Raw genomic sequence first — 15024 nt, forward strand, 5'->3', positions numbered from 1 at the left:
CTTGACAAGAAAGGTGGAAAAACAGGTGGTGATATGAATTTCCACTGTATCAGGCTACAGATCTGCTGGGTCAACATGAGAGCTGTGCATATGCCTGTTGTTTTAATGTGACCATGATGGGAGTCAGCTCAAGGTTTAGCTGTAAATTAAAGGTAAATAAGATACAAATGTCTTGTTTTAATATAATTTATGGTGGTCTTTAGAAAGACACACCATCTGATAAAAACTGTTAACTTCTAAAAACCAGTCTGCACTGTATTTTTTAACTTTCTAGATTCACCTTAGATCGAATAAAAAAAAACAGTGGCATTTTGTATGATCTAGATGATTTATACTTCCTTGTGACCCCCCCCCCCCCCAACACACACACACACACAAACTCATTAGATTGCTGCAGTCTACTGTTATTGCATATTTCATTTTACCAAATTTTGTATGTCTATATGGAGAAGTGTGTTTTAAGTTCTCTGTGTGTGTGTGTTTTCAGATGTATATATATATTGTATGTGCATGTATATATAAATGGACATTTTTAGACTTGTGTACATTGGATTATACATAATTTACAAATGTTTATGTGCAACAGTTAAATAACTAATAAACCACACAGAATCATGCAAACACACATGCACACACATACACACCTACATTTCCAAGTGAATGTTTACCCTAATTTAACCTAAAATCTTACAGAAGTTATTTTCCAATTTAGAATTAAATATTATATATAAATGTAAGTATATACAACATATATTATTATGTAACATATATAATATGGAGTATTTAAGTTTAAAGAATCCCATAGCTAAAACTATTGATCTGCAGCACACTGACTTTTTTGAACAGGACGAGGGAGTCTAACCTGAGGTGAAAGTGCAAAACCTTTGCTGTGTCATTCTTAAGAGGATTATCCGATCATATCTTATGAGCCTGTTCAGTCGCAATTGGTCCAATTATCAGACGGTTAATGGATGTAAATCACCCAAAAGGCTCCAGGGCAGAGACAGAGAATAACACTGGTTTAATGTGGCGTCCAGCTGGAGTTTAGACAAGACACAAAAATTCTATGTTGGCCTCTCTCTCCGAACACGCGCGCGCGAACACACGACCACACGCACACCCACACACACGCATAAAGAGAGGCTCCCAACTCCGACACGCTAACCCTCAAAATACCCACACGTTCGTGCAGCGGAAGTTTTTAAGCAGCCTTATCTGGGGCTTTATCTGAGTTGGAGATGTGCTGCAGAAAGACAGGTCAAAGGGGGGTGCTGCTGCGAGACCCAGCATTAGGGATATGAAACACATGCCAGACGTGTCATGTTCAATTTACAGTTGACAGAGCTGTTAACTATCCCGTGGAGGTGGAGATGGGTTTAATTTGGCGGATAATTTATGAGGTAACGGTTTGAATTTGGAATTACTTTTTCTCCCCCAATCCATGAACCTTGCAGTCAGACTTCGCATGGCCGGTGAGAATGAATCATGATGATAACATCCCCCCATGTCTTGTGTTTCTCTTCCCAGTGAGTTTACTTTATTTCGTCAATTATTACAGCGAGAGTCGGGCTCGTGTTTGACTCTCAGCGCGCCCGGGGAAGATTTTACGGCCATTCATCAGCTGGCGACGCGCACAAATAGTCTTTAAAACTATAAACACCCTCGCTGGGTCGGAGACAAGGGGACCCATTTACCCCGTGGCTGCGCTAAACGCTGGAGATAAAACAAACGATAATACTGTCTGTCTCCTGTGACCGTCTCCACAGGCATTAATAGCAGGTTGAGTGCCAACCGTGCCGGGGGGAAACGCGTGTCCGCGTCATTGCGCACGGTTGTCTACGCTTTACTGCTGCGCGGTGCAATGATTTGTACGTTGTTATTGTAATCTATAAACTGTATGCTGATCTTATGCTTTGTTTACATCATCTCATTAGGCTATATGCTAAGGCTGTGGTTCCCAAACTGGGGTCAGTGGACCTCCAGGGGCCGTGGCACACTGCCAGAGGGAAATGTTTCCAGATTCGTCAGTTAAAAGGATCATGATATGATTCTGTGTTGGCTTGAGACAAAACATCTGATTTACTCTTTCACGTAACGGAGTAGAAGTGTCCAAAAACAGGCTTAGTCAAATTACTCTGAGGGACATATCCTTACAAGAGGGTGTCCCTGGCATTATGTTTTGGAGGGGGTCATTGGCTGAGGAAAGTAGTGTGGACCTCTGTGATAGTGGAGACTGTGGAGCCCATTGCTGGTTGCTCGTTCTGGAATTGAGGAAAACTCATTAAGACGGTAAAAATTACAATGCGTAAAAGCAAACAAATTGAGCTCTTTATTGGATAAAACTTGGGTGTCGTATATGTGACACTTTATACGGGATAACATGCAGTGTGGGTGGGTGGGAATGAGTGTTTGTGTGTGTGTGTCTGTGTGTGTGGTTGTGGTGCAGGTTTGTTGTCGTCTGTTATCATGTCCTGATAAGGCAGACGGTGGCTCCAGAATCTCGGAGACAGACAGCAGAGTGTGTCGCTCTTTGGTTTCAGATTCTATGTGTTCACGGTTCCATCCTGTTGTCTGCTCAGCTTCCCCTCCGGTGCAGGGGAGACGCAGACACCCAAAACACAGGCACACTCACACGCACGGTCAGGCTCATCAGTTAATACCAGTCAGTGTGCTTAATAATGCAAGTCTAGCTCCTCAGCGTGTATAAGATGCACTAAATTAGATTAATCCTTGTCTTAAAACGGGAGGATGTGCGTAAAAATGATTCTCTCTGCTGGATTAGCTGAAAGTGCGCCAAGACAAAGTACAAAGCTGAATAATGTATACATCAATGTTAAACCAATGTGGAAAAATGGTGATTTATGATAAATACGTATAATAATTACACTTTCTCCAGAACATGTAATGTCTTTGCAGTGGATAAACACATATGGGCCTTGAAGTACCACCAGGCCTTACATGTATAGCACACATTACTTCACGTCATGAACTGGGAGTGAGTACCAGTGGCTCCGAGGGTCCCACTGCCTCCCACCCACCCACCCATCTCCCTGCGTCACCGGTAGGAGAGGGGGCCAAGAAAAAAATTTGGAGACAAGAGTTGACATTCAAAATGCACACTTCACTCAAGATCCGTGTGGTGAACCAAACGAATACTTAAATCCAGTAAATATTACCAGCAGGGAGAGGAAGTTTGTTGACCTGTTGCGTCCACATGACAGGTTAATAGTTCTCTTCTTCTTACCTTTTTTTTTTTTTTTTAACTTCTTGGCAATGTTTCCCTGTCCAAGCACGTCCACTCCCTTCTCTGTAAAGGATATATTAAACATGGAGCAGAGTCATGGCGTTATGGCGTCTTCTCTGGACGTCTCCTCACGTATGGACTGCTGCAGCCTGCCGACCTCCTCCTCCTCTTGCTCCTCTTCCTCCTGCATGCTGGCCCGGTTGAAGCAGGAGCCTCTCCGGGACATGACGTCTCCCGCCGCCGCCGCCGCCTCGCTGTTTGGAGAGGACCTCCACGAGTCCCGGGCAGCCAGAGGCAGCAGCGCACTCAGCTTTGCCTCCAGCTTTTACGGGAAAACCCTCGTGGACTTAGTCAAGGATGAGAAGTCAGACGGGCTTGAGGGGAAACGCAGAAAAGGTGAGTTGATGCAGAGGACAACTGTGTTTGTTTCGTGGGCCTTTGATTAGGCCTATGTTGGGTGTCATGATACAATTATTACTCAAAATACCTCTGCAAAAATCAGAGGCAAACATTATATTCTGTCTTTTAAATTGTATTTTAAATTAAGAGCAAAAATAAAAGTTGATTAACATTTTCTCAGGCCTGATAGACAATTTAATATTGAAAATGAATCATTGTCAGTAGTTGAAATGCATGACATATTTATCATCGATCACATTAAGTTATTTGTTAATAATATGCAACATGTTTCTTTTTCCAAAGCTTAGACTGACTACATTATGGGTGGCTAAGGGAATTGAATCAGCAAACTTAGAAGCAATGGCACCACAGCCTCATTATAAACATGCAATGTCATACAATATAATGACCAGACCTATATTTTATGGTGCCGTTATCATGTTTTTTGTTAATAGTATTGGTGTTTTTTATAACCTAGTGGCTAATGGAATAAAGTAGCCCTATTACATCTATAAGAAACCTCTAAAAAGTAAAACTTGAGGATTGTGCTCATGATTTCTTTTCTCTGTCTGGTTCCATCAGAAGAGTTCAGTCCTCCTCTCGAGCCCGTGGAGGACCTAAAACCCGAACATCCGGACCGAGCCAAGGCCCGCAGACGCAGGAAGCCGCGGGTGCTTTTCTCCCAGGCGCAGGTGTACGAGCTGGAGCGGCGCTTCAAGCAGCAGCGTTACCTGTCCGCCCCGGAGAGAGACCACCTAGCCGGGGTGCTCAAGCTGACCCCGACCCAGGTGAAGATCTGGTTCCAGAACCGGAGGTACAAGTGCAAGCGGCAGCGGCAGGACCAGAGCCTGGAGATGGTGTCCCTGCCGCCGCCAAGGAGGGTGTCGGTGCCGGTGCTGGTGCGGGACGGGAAGCCCTGTTTGGCGGCGGACACGGCCACATACAACCCCTCCTACAGCATGGGTCCCATCAACCATTTCACCTACAACAACTACCCGGCCTTCAGCAACTACACGGGGCCCGGCTGCAACACAAACTATGCGTGTAGTTATCCCGCTGCCACAATGCAAACTGTGCAAAGTTCCTCCGGCGGAGGGGGATACATGAACTTTGGCGCAGGAGACTTGAATAATGTGCAGAACGGCTTCTCCTCCAGCACCGGGGTGTCCTCCTTACATGGCATCAGGACATGGTGAACACGTGTCTCACCCGTTATACTGAACACAGTTTAACAGGATGATGGTCCGACTGCATGCATCTGTAAATGTGTCAAGATTTTGCGGAGTTCATTTAACTTCTTATATTTAATGACTATATTTGGTAGTTTTCGTCTGAATAGCGACCTTTTTGTGTATTTTCGTGGTATTAGCGCACAGACAGGTAGCTTGAGAGAGAAAAAAATGCATCTAAAATTATTTAAATGTTTTTGTAAAATGTTTCAATTTGTACCACCATTTAAAAGATGTTTTAATTCAATAAAACTCAGTTGCCTAAGCGGTCCTATAAAATATGACCTAATTGTAGCAATTTAGACTATGGAAAATTATGAATTCAATATAGACTATATTATTATTATTATTATTATTATTATTATTTCTACTATCCCTAAAAAATTATAACTTTTTCGAAATGGGCTCTTAATTCTTTAAACATTAAAGACAACAATAGCCTATTAGAGAGCCATTAAGCCAACATTAAATAAATATAAATGTGAATGTCAGTAATAATAAATTATAATTTTGACAATATAAACATATTAGCTGCATGTGGTTCTTCTAATGGATGAGTTGGTTATAGATCCACATAGCGGAGCCTATACCACTCATATGGTTTGTGTCCGGTGCTCAAGTGGCAGTTAGAAAGCTTCCTTCAATATGCTCCAGAGGTTAAAAGGTTGTTAAAAGTTTACACTTTTTTACAACCCGCTGTCAGACACATGCGTTTAAAAGCCGCTGCAGGGACAGAGAGGGCTATGAGCCATGACCTTGACTTGTAATAAACGTGAAAAATCAGGATCTACTTGCGATATGGTGTGTTACCTTACAAAGTATAGACTAATTATTATTAACATGAATTCATCTTTGTAGGAGGAATTTATGCACAAATGTAATTGTAATCAAAAAAGAGTCAACAAGGGCAGTCGAGATGTGACCTGATCTAAGATATTTATCTACTTTTGGACAATATGGATTATTAATAGTTACCTTTTGGCAAAGTTTCTGAGTCAGTATTGTGCTTCATTTGAGAAATCTAAATAGTATAGCTGGACTCGCGCTCAGCTGTAAAAACACAGAGATAGATGTTAAATAGTAACTGAACAAAGCTGTAAAATTAGCTCCATGTAAAAATGTGGTCTGAAGTCGCTTCCTGGTCGATGTTTGCTTCCCGTCTTTGCTCCGTCAGATTGGTGCTGTGTCCGCTCCCCTGAGATCCTCACCCACTTGTCCAGATACAAACCCACACACTTGACTGACACTATCACGGTGCTAAATGCAAGAATAGTCCAATTTGCTTGACAGAGAGCCAGAGGCCTCATCTAAGTGTGCAGTTATATGAACAGGCAAAGAAGCGGCTCTGCCCAACAGCCGCCACTTTACCCGAGTAAGAGATGCTTGGGCGTCTCTCAGGACTCTCCACAATCACTCTGTAGCCTTCTATCTCATTTTGAACAATATTGGCCCCAAAACACATGCAACACACAGTCAGATCACAAGCCAGTAGACTCTGCGTTTATTGATCATCAACACTGAAGAGCATTTACATATATTCAACATATGAGCAATGCAAGGAGATTTCACAAAGGGTGGCAAGGTCATGTAGCTCCTCTGGCCACCCTCTCCTCCGAGGTGTTGAAAAGGCAATGTCAGATAACAGCACCACACAACTCTAAAAATATCCCCCACCTCAACCTCCACCCACACTGGAAAGGGAGAGGGGAAACTGGTCGGAATAATCAGCTTTTCCCGGTCTTATCTGAAGAAAGGCAGGGACGCATGCTGCTCTATCTCTGCCTGCGTGATGACTGCCACTGCTTCTCTGGGCCTTCTGCTGCGCTGCAGAGCAGTGACACGAGGGCAGGGAAGCCGGTCAGTGCTCGGACTCTTCCACCGAATAAAAAGGCTTCCTTTTTGGTTTGCATGCCAACCAAATAAATATAGGCACAGTTTGAATTGAAGTGCACATGCAATGTACCATTATGATAACTGGGCTTGTAAAACACATACAGGGAGTGAATTGAGATAGGATTGTGTGAAAACGAAGTTGAAAAGCATTTCAATATTTCTATTTTCAAAAATAGCAATAGCTCATTACAGTGTAATAATAAATTAAACCATAAAGTGATTATACAGTTTGTAAATATAAATACAAATTACTCATAAAGTTAAAACATGACTTGCACAGTACATTAATGAGGTTAAATACAAATAAAGTCCAAACTGTAATGGTTTGGTTAAAGCACAAGTTACTGAAGAATATATGAAAAAGGCAATTTTTTGTTACGCAAATATTTTCCTAAACCTACTCAAGCATTTTAACAATATTGTCTCGCCAGTAGCAGTCGGTTGAGCTGATATGAACAGTAGCAATCGTTTTATGATAATCAGATTTTACTGAAAAGTTGTGAAACCCTTTAAAGAAAATATTTGGTCTCCCATCCCTCCACGTCTGACTTACAGTAAGTAAAAGCAATGCACAGCATTACTGTGCCACTAATTAAAGACCTCTGACACATTTTGGGTCATCACATATACATCTGCCCTCACAAGTGATTCCCTTGGTTTGATGAAAAACAGTAGACCAAACATTTTGATAAATAAAACAGATTAGAGATATGAGTGCAGAGGTTTATCTTCCACTTTGTGGACATTATTTCACCCTCAGCAGCATCTCAGCTCAGCCGAGTGAGCAGACAGCATTCCAGTGAGCGAACACTAGTGAATAATGTGTGTAATGATACAATGCCTTCAGAATTATTGAAATAGTTTGATGCGACTGTGGAACGTAGTGTGTGTGGTTACGGGAGAGTGTCCTCGGAGTTACCTTGGCCTACAGGAAGGGGAACAGTCTCTTCTTGAGAATGTAGAGAACTGTGGCGAAGAAGAGAGCCAACGCCAGGAAGATCAGTAGTTTGTCAGTGAGCTCCCTTCGGTTGTATTTGGTGATGAGTTTTCTCCCGAGCTGGATGCTCCCCGTCATGGTCTTAAATTCCTCGTTGGTCTCTTGGATTGTCCTGGAGGAGGTCCCTTCAAGAGGAGGAAAAAAGAGTCTTCATCACAAAGCATTCTCGTACAAAAAGGGTGGGATTACACACATAATTAAATAAATGGATGTGCATTTTATTAGGTTCCCATCAAAAATACATGCATTGGTTTAAGATTAAGTTAAAAATTACTAGGTGAAGAATCATATTTTAAGAAACTGAATAATTGCCTACATCATGAAGGTCATGTTGATGCCGATCTCTGTGAGTTTGATTGTTTTTAAGCAGAATTACAATAAAAAAGGAAGGATTTCTATGGGATTAGTGGAGGGATGTGGTAAGGATCACGAAAAGACACATAATGGCGCTAATCTGAACCATGGGGCGGATCCAGGAGTTATTTTTCAATTTCTTTAACATTACAAATCAGGACTTTTTTTTTCTACATTTTCACCAATATCCCAGAAAATCATTCATGGATCTACATTTTTTTCTAATCTGACATTTAGGGGTCTGATATCTATGAGTATGTGAAATTTGGTTAAGCTTAAAGAAATGTAATGGGACTGTCTGAGGTGTACACTCTGTACTACTGAATGCCCCTCTAGATAGGAATTGTTGCCTTCATTAACCTAGTGAGGTCATGGTCTCCTCGCTCTGCTGAACCTGCTGCGCCATCATCCGACTGATGCTCATAAGGTTTGCTGTAATGTCGCTGGTTGTCTGGGCCAGGCCATCTTTGGTCATCTTCCTGTCAAATGAGAGACAAAAATAGATATTGTTTCAATACATGTCCTAATGCTAAAAAGCCACAAGTAACCCATTGGGACCAAACATGTATTCTTAAAAAAAAAACAAAAAAAAAACGGAAAGAATTAAGCATGTCTCTCACCTCTCTCTCACAGCGCTATCTGATCTATCCAGAAGTGCCTGCTTTTCCATATTGTCTATGGACAGCTTGCTGGCGAGGTTAGCTTTCCTCCAAGCTGTCTGGTTGCTGCAAAATACACAAACGTGATAAAACTCATTCTTATAAAAATACAAGTTTTAGAAGGGATTTTTCACATGATGGCATGTGAAAATGGCACCAGATATGCAGCACTAAAAACACAGATATGTGCAACATTTTCAAAAAATACTGACAATTCAGTAGAAACTGTAAGTTATTACCTCAGCATCTGTTTTCTGTGTCCCTCTACCTGACTGATCAATGTTTGCTTGCCAGACTCTTTGTCTTGCTCCATCGCCATCTGTTCTAAATCCTGTCAAAGGAGCAAGTCACACAAATATTTTCCGAGCCATTTATCAGTATCTTATTTCTAAAATGTATTACTATTTCTAAATCTATCAACTATCTAAATCTATCTATCATCTATTAAAAATGGATGAGTTTCGTTTATACTTTGTAACTCTCAAAAATGTAGTAATATTGACACAATTCATTGGTAATTAATGCATCAACATTGGTTGAAAACAGCACTATGTTAGAACACCAAATATATCTCACTGGTAAAGAGAGACAGTTGAAATTGTTGGGCCTCAGAGGGAGTTACAGTCACATGTTTTTTGCTGCATTATTGTCATACATGTGTCATGTTTGCAGAGGTTCTCACAAACTTCTTACCTGGATCCTCAGTCTGAGGTTGTGGAAACTCTTCTTCATGTCTGCGTTCAGTTCCATCAGCCGGTTCTGAGGCCCTGAGCACTCGTGAACATCCTGGTGACAAGTTCAAACAACAATGGCAGATGTACATGATTTAGATGTATTACGACTCCTCCATGGATGTGAAATGAAGTTACTGTTTTCAACATGCTGCACGACTCATGCTGCTCTCACAGGATGAAGAATGACTGGAATAAGCGCTGTAAAGTTATTTAAAATTTGTTCAAGTTTAAAGTACATTTTAAGTTATTTTCAGATTGTAATAGCACCATGTCTGTGATTTGTTGAGTGATTTAACCCGAATATGAACTGATATAGTGCAATTAAATAGAAGTATAATCATAGATCAGGCTAATGAGAAGTACTTCTAAAACAGCTTCTTATTTAGAAGATTGGTTCATGTGACGATTAGTTTTATGATTCAAAGTTTAGCTTTTACATTTGAGAATACAAAATATAAACATCTAAGTTTTGCTCTTTAAATTTGTGGTTTTGAACAAAAGTCAAAACCACAAAGACGTTAAATTGCCAAAGAATTAAACTGAAATGCGAAGAATCATCATATTTGAAAAACATCAAATGTTTTTTACCTTTACTTAATATAAGACTAACTTAATAAATTCATATTCTGATCTATTTATTTCAGCACCAAGTATTACACATATGTAACACCTGTACTAAGGGACCGTACCTACACTCGGTTTCTGTCCCACAGAATGAACAGGCTTTGGCTGTCTTTGTGGCCCGCTCACTACACTGGCACCGTGTCACCACTTCATGAAACGGCTGTAAATACTCATTAACATGTCGGACACGTTGTTTCGCCTGGAGGAGAGGATGAGACTGGAGCATCGCGGGCTCCTGCTCCCTCACTGCGGCTCAGAGCGGCGGTGCAGCTGCTAACTGCAGCTGCTAGCCCTGGATGCTACCAGGCTGAAACACGACCCTGCGCACTGACATGCTGACACAGTCACATGTCGTAACGCAGCACCGAGCCATCTTACCAAATACACATTCGCACCTGGATGAGAGCTTTGATCTCCAAGTCATATTTCAGTATTTCTTGTTCACACATTCGGACGTGGACATCAGGGGACGCCATGTTGCCAACGTAGCCGGCTCGAGCTACGGAAAGCAGGAAGTCGGTTTTGCTTCGCAAACATTTCACCTATCAACCAAAATTCAATATTCACCATTCAAATATGCGAATATAAAAACAACAATAAAGAAAAAATGCATATATTGTCATTTATACATGTCAATAAAAAGAGGAGACATGAGAAAAAAAGGTTGATTGCATAAACAACACTCATAAATGAGGCTAAACACAAATTATGCACCAATACAGTTGGTTATTACTTTATTAATTTACAACAATCACATATGTTACAGCGATCAGCAATATGAACAGACACAGATCACAGCAGAGACTGCACATCAGCCATTTAAAGTTAATATCATTTATAACACAATCACACCAACACACATACATCACACATAACCAAACAACAGCAAGTGAAGGCCACTTTGATTCCATTTAAAGTAAAGCACATTCAGTGAGATTTCTAAGGAGTTCTTTGGGAATTATATTTGTACAAGGCACTAGTGGAGGCACCACTAGATAATCACAAAGGTATCTAGGTTTAAGGCGATTCTGACGGAATTGAGCCTGCACAGAGTGAGGAGCGTTCAGGTCGTCCCCTGAGGTGAAACATTACAGTAAACTGTTTTAGAAAAAAAACAAAAGCAATAAAATCAATTGATCAACTAAATACAGTATCTGGAAGCTGCATAGAAAGTGAGTGGAAGAGGTTTACCTGCATGGTCAGGAGTCTGTGTGATTTAAGGCCAGTGATACTTCAGGTACCAGATGGCGTCCGTGGACAGAGAAGGCCCAAGCAGTGGGTTCAGCTGAGCCAGGATCGCTATTAACCAGCTTTTGGACAGAAAGAGAGTAAGATCACACATGTCATTACAAAAGAGAGCACTTCAAACACACTCCTGACAGTTAAGTGATGGGGGTTATTTCCTATTCTCCTACAAAAAATATAAATATGTATTTAGGGCTATATTTATAATGCTGAATACCAGGTTGTTAGGATTACTCCACAGAACCTCAAACTGAGGGACTCTTCACTTCACTTGGCTGCAACTCTGTGCTTTGTGTCTGCTGCCCTCTGTTGTCCACCTCATATGCAACATGACACCTTGAGCACACTGGCACCTAACCCATCATGAATATTTTATAACATAACAGAAATCTACACACAAAACAGTAGCAACTCAAATAACATGGTTTGTTTCATTAACACTGCAATGCACAGACAGAATTAATATAGTCAGTTAATATAGACAGAAACAATGAATGACTGTAGAAATGCAGGAGCTATTCATGTCTTACTTCATGTTAAGAGTTAACAAAAATATAGTGAAAAAAAGTAGCAAAACCTCCAAGCCGTAATTCTACTTAAATGATTAGTGGATAATTAAGATAGATGACAATTAACTTTAATTTTGTAAAATATGAGCAGCAGATGAACATACATATTAAAATTGGAACCAGGATGATAACTTACAACAGGTAGCAGCAGACTGAAGTTAACACCAGCATTGTGACTATGACTCTGTGGGAATAAGAGAAGATAATAATAATTATTAAAGGTGTAATACTTCACAGATATTATGGTTTTCACATTCAACACGGGCCATGTTGATCACGTGATAGTGACTAACAGGCAAAATAAGGAAGCTCCAGTATGAACACTTCCCAGAGTGGAAGTGTATTAACTCTTGAGATTAGTAACTTCACGTGGTGGCGGGTGAAGAATAGATTTGTTGTGAGGACATGTCAGACTTCCTGGAATATAAACGTAACAGCAACATGGAGGAAGCAGAAGGAGGAACTGTCACATTAGCTAACGTTAGCTAACCCAAACTTGTATCTACTGGCAAGTGACATTAGCTTATAAGGTTTAGATGATGAAGTTGGTTATATATAGTTGGGAGACTTATATTAAAACTACCACTACTTTATGCAAAGTGGGTGTAAGAAATCAGAGTTACGGTACAAACTACTATACAAAGTAAACACTGAGTTAGCTGAAAGCTAACGTGAAGCTAACTAACTTACCCTCGGTTTGGTCCTTTGGGTATAAATAGTGGCACTATTCCTCCAATAAGGGCCCAAAACAGAGTCACCACGGACATGGTGATCACGAAACTTAGTTCCGCCATGGTGCTGTTTGGGTTGAGGGATATAATGCGTCCAACAAACTTCTAACTTGTGCTAACTTCTCTGTGATCCAACTGCAGCCGAAGACAGAGGAGAGGCAGCACGTGTCACATGACAGTCCACCACAGAGGAGGAGGAGGCACCACCCTGTACCGATAACTCCACTGTGAAGAAAGAGGATTTTATTTATATGTTACATGTTTACTTTATTTCTTTATAAACATTGCTTCATATCAACTTTATTTCATTTCTTTATTTACAATGTTTAATAAGTAATGTATTTAATTTCTTTATGTACAATGTCAAATATCTACTTTATTTACAGTATTGAATGGCTACTTTATTTCATTTCTGTATTTACTATGTTAAATAACTACTTAGTTTTATGTCTTTATTTACTATGTTAAATATCTACTTTACTTTATGTGTTATGTTAAATGTATTCTTTATTTACAATATTGATGAATTTCAACATAAAATTAAATTAAATTAAAAAATGTAAAAGCTGCGTGCACATCCTGCGCACATTCTGCTTAGAAGCTGATTGCGCACATCCTGCCTAGGAGCTTACTGCGCACGTTCTGCGCAGAAGCCGCACATTCTGCGCAGAAGCTCTAAAGACAGGAGAGGGTAGGGACCGAACTGGGACTTCCATGTTGGAAAATATCCATTTTACCGACTAGGCCACACAGCCTGCTGATTTCAACGAGGAACTAACCACACTAACAGGATGGACAAATTATCGTGTGTGTGTCCGTGTCATTTTCTGCAGTTTTGATACTCATTTCAGAGAAAATATTTTCTACTTTTCTACATATATTTGACAGCCTTACTTAAAAGTTACTTTTATATTTTAGGATTTTAGATACTGGATGATTTAACATTCTTTGAAAACCTATTGTTAGAGAATAACCCAATAGTTTCTGCTGACGCCTTTCAAGAATCACAGTCTTCTTGCTTGTTTCCATGTGATGTCCTGAGGCAGCCCCCTGCTGGCTGCTTGGTTCCTCTGCACTCCAGCTGTTGTCCTGAATGAGCTTTGCTAATGAAAGAATACTGCATAGTCACATGCAGTATGTGTTCAGAGCAAAGCATCCTGGTTTAAATGTTACTATCAACACATCTCCTTTGGTACTCTGTGTGCAACAAGCATACTGTGTCAGGGTGAAAATGTAACGTAATTCCACTGTATACAGTACAAGCGACACAAAAGTTTTGTACTAACAGGAAAAACTTCCTTCAAAGTTATACACAACACAATATGGATGATGTGTTCACAGTTGTAGCGATGGTAGATACTTGTATTCAAAACAATGAGCTGTTAAAAGACCTACCTCTTACATAAGTAACTGTCAAGTAGATAAACTACAGGTCTATTTGAAGAATTTAGATAAACCATTCATATTAGAAGAAGAGAATTTTCTTCTCAAACAGTGAACTGTCTCTGTTTATACCTTAATCCTAATATAGCTTAAAAACCCAAAGCAAATAATTAAATCATTTCAACATGCATCAGTAGAAATTCCATAATCTGAAATAGTTTTAATAAAACATGCACTTGTCAAAGTGTAGGTGTGCTATGTCTTGAAAAACAGCTTCGGATTCCTTTCACTTTTCTGTGCACATTAACTAACTTTCTGGAGGCCAAGTATGAATTATGAAATGTGAGAATGGATTTAAAAAAAAGAACTCTTGCTACTTGTGTAACAGTGTATTGTATATAGGTGCATCATTGTCAGCTGTATAGCCAGTTACAGTTTTAAGTGGGTCACATCAAAAAGTAATTTCAAGTTAACTTAAAAAAAATTATAAAATCAAACTATTTACACAATGTGCTTCTGTGCCAATATCAGCAAACAGCTCCAGAAGGTTTTGAGGTACGACCAGACACTCTGAAGGGACATAGAGGTGTGAATTCTAGGGAGTGACTGATTATTGAAATGTTTGATAGTTTTCTCGACCATGGCAGCTTGGAGGACACCAGGAGCACTGTGGCAGACTGTGCACCAGGTTTTTGTCAATTTAAAGATGGTCCTGACACGGAGCTGGAGGAGGATGGCTCTGTTGCTGCATGAAATGTTGAACAGCAGAGCAGGTAGTTCAAGTGCCGGAAGATGTCATAGATCAGCTGCTGACATTGAGGAAGAGGGGCCCAACATCTGGCTGTACCTCTCTTAGGTGATCCGCCCTCTTCAGCTTATTCAAGTATCTTGTAAAAAACATTCTAGAAATAAAATTTTAACATTCCTGATCCCTTCTCTGCTTGGTCACATGATTAATCCAGC

The 15024-nt window shown here is 40.3% G+C and overlaps 3 protein-coding genes across 4 annotated transcripts; 1 reads left to right on the forward strand and 2 right to left on the reverse strand.

The window, feature by feature from the left end:
* Positions 1 to 3096: 3096 nt before the first annotated feature.
* Positions 3097 to 5123, forward strand: nkx2.5 (NK2 homeobox 5). The gene is made up of 2 exons (XM_062394050.1): positions 3097 to 3640; positions 4226 to 5123. The coding sequence occupies exons 1-2, from the start codon at positions 3274 to 3276 to the stop codon at positions 4837 to 4839; spliced, it is 981 nt and encodes a 326-aa protein (XP_062250034.1). The 5' UTR covers positions 3097 to 3273; the 3' UTR covers positions 4840 to 5123.
* A 1227-nt stretch (positions 5124 to 6350) lies between these two features.
* On the reverse strand, positions 6351 to 10646 carry bnip1a (BCL2 interacting protein 1a). Its single transcript, XM_062394134.1, has 6 exons — positions 10529 to 10646; positions 9469 to 9561; positions 9015 to 9106; positions 8737 to 8841; positions 8477 to 8595; positions 6351 to 7887 (listed from the first exon to the last, which is right to left on the reverse strand). Exons 1-6 carry the CDS (start codon positions 10607 to 10609, stop codon positions 7691 to 7693), a joined length of 687 nt encoding a protein of 228 aa, XP_062250118.1. The 5' UTR covers positions 10610 to 10646; the 3' UTR covers positions 6351 to 7690.
* Positions 10647 to 10839: 193 nt separating this feature from the next.
* atp6v0e1 (ATPase H+ transporting V0 subunit e1) lies at positions 10840 to 12858 on the reverse strand. 2 transcript variants are annotated; one of them, XM_062394136.1, is made up of 4 exons: positions 12638 to 12858; positions 12084 to 12131; positions 11325 to 11443; positions 10840 to 11231 (listed from the first exon to the last, which is right to left on the reverse strand). In XM_062394136.1, the coding sequence occupies exons 1-3, from the start codon at positions 12739 to 12741 to the stop codon at positions 11350 to 11352; spliced, it is 246 nt and encodes an 81-aa protein (XP_062250120.1). In that variant the 5' UTR covers positions 12742 to 12858; the 3' UTR covers positions 10840 to 11231; positions 11325 to 11349. The 2 variants fall into 2 exon arrangements, with proteins under 2 accessions (XP_062250120.1, XP_062250119.1); XM_062394135.1 differs by having other exon boundaries at positions 10840 to 11208; positions 12638 to 12855.
* Positions 12859 to 15024: the final 2166 nt, after the last annotated feature.

The sequence above is a fragment of the Platichthys flesus genome, chromosome 8 (assembly GCF_949316205.1).
Source record: "Platichthys flesus chromosome 8, fPlaFle2.1, whole genome shotgun sequence".
NCBI classification, from domain to species: domain Eukaryota; kingdom Metazoa; phylum Chordata; class Actinopteri; order Pleuronectiformes; family Pleuronectidae; genus Platichthys; species Platichthys flesus.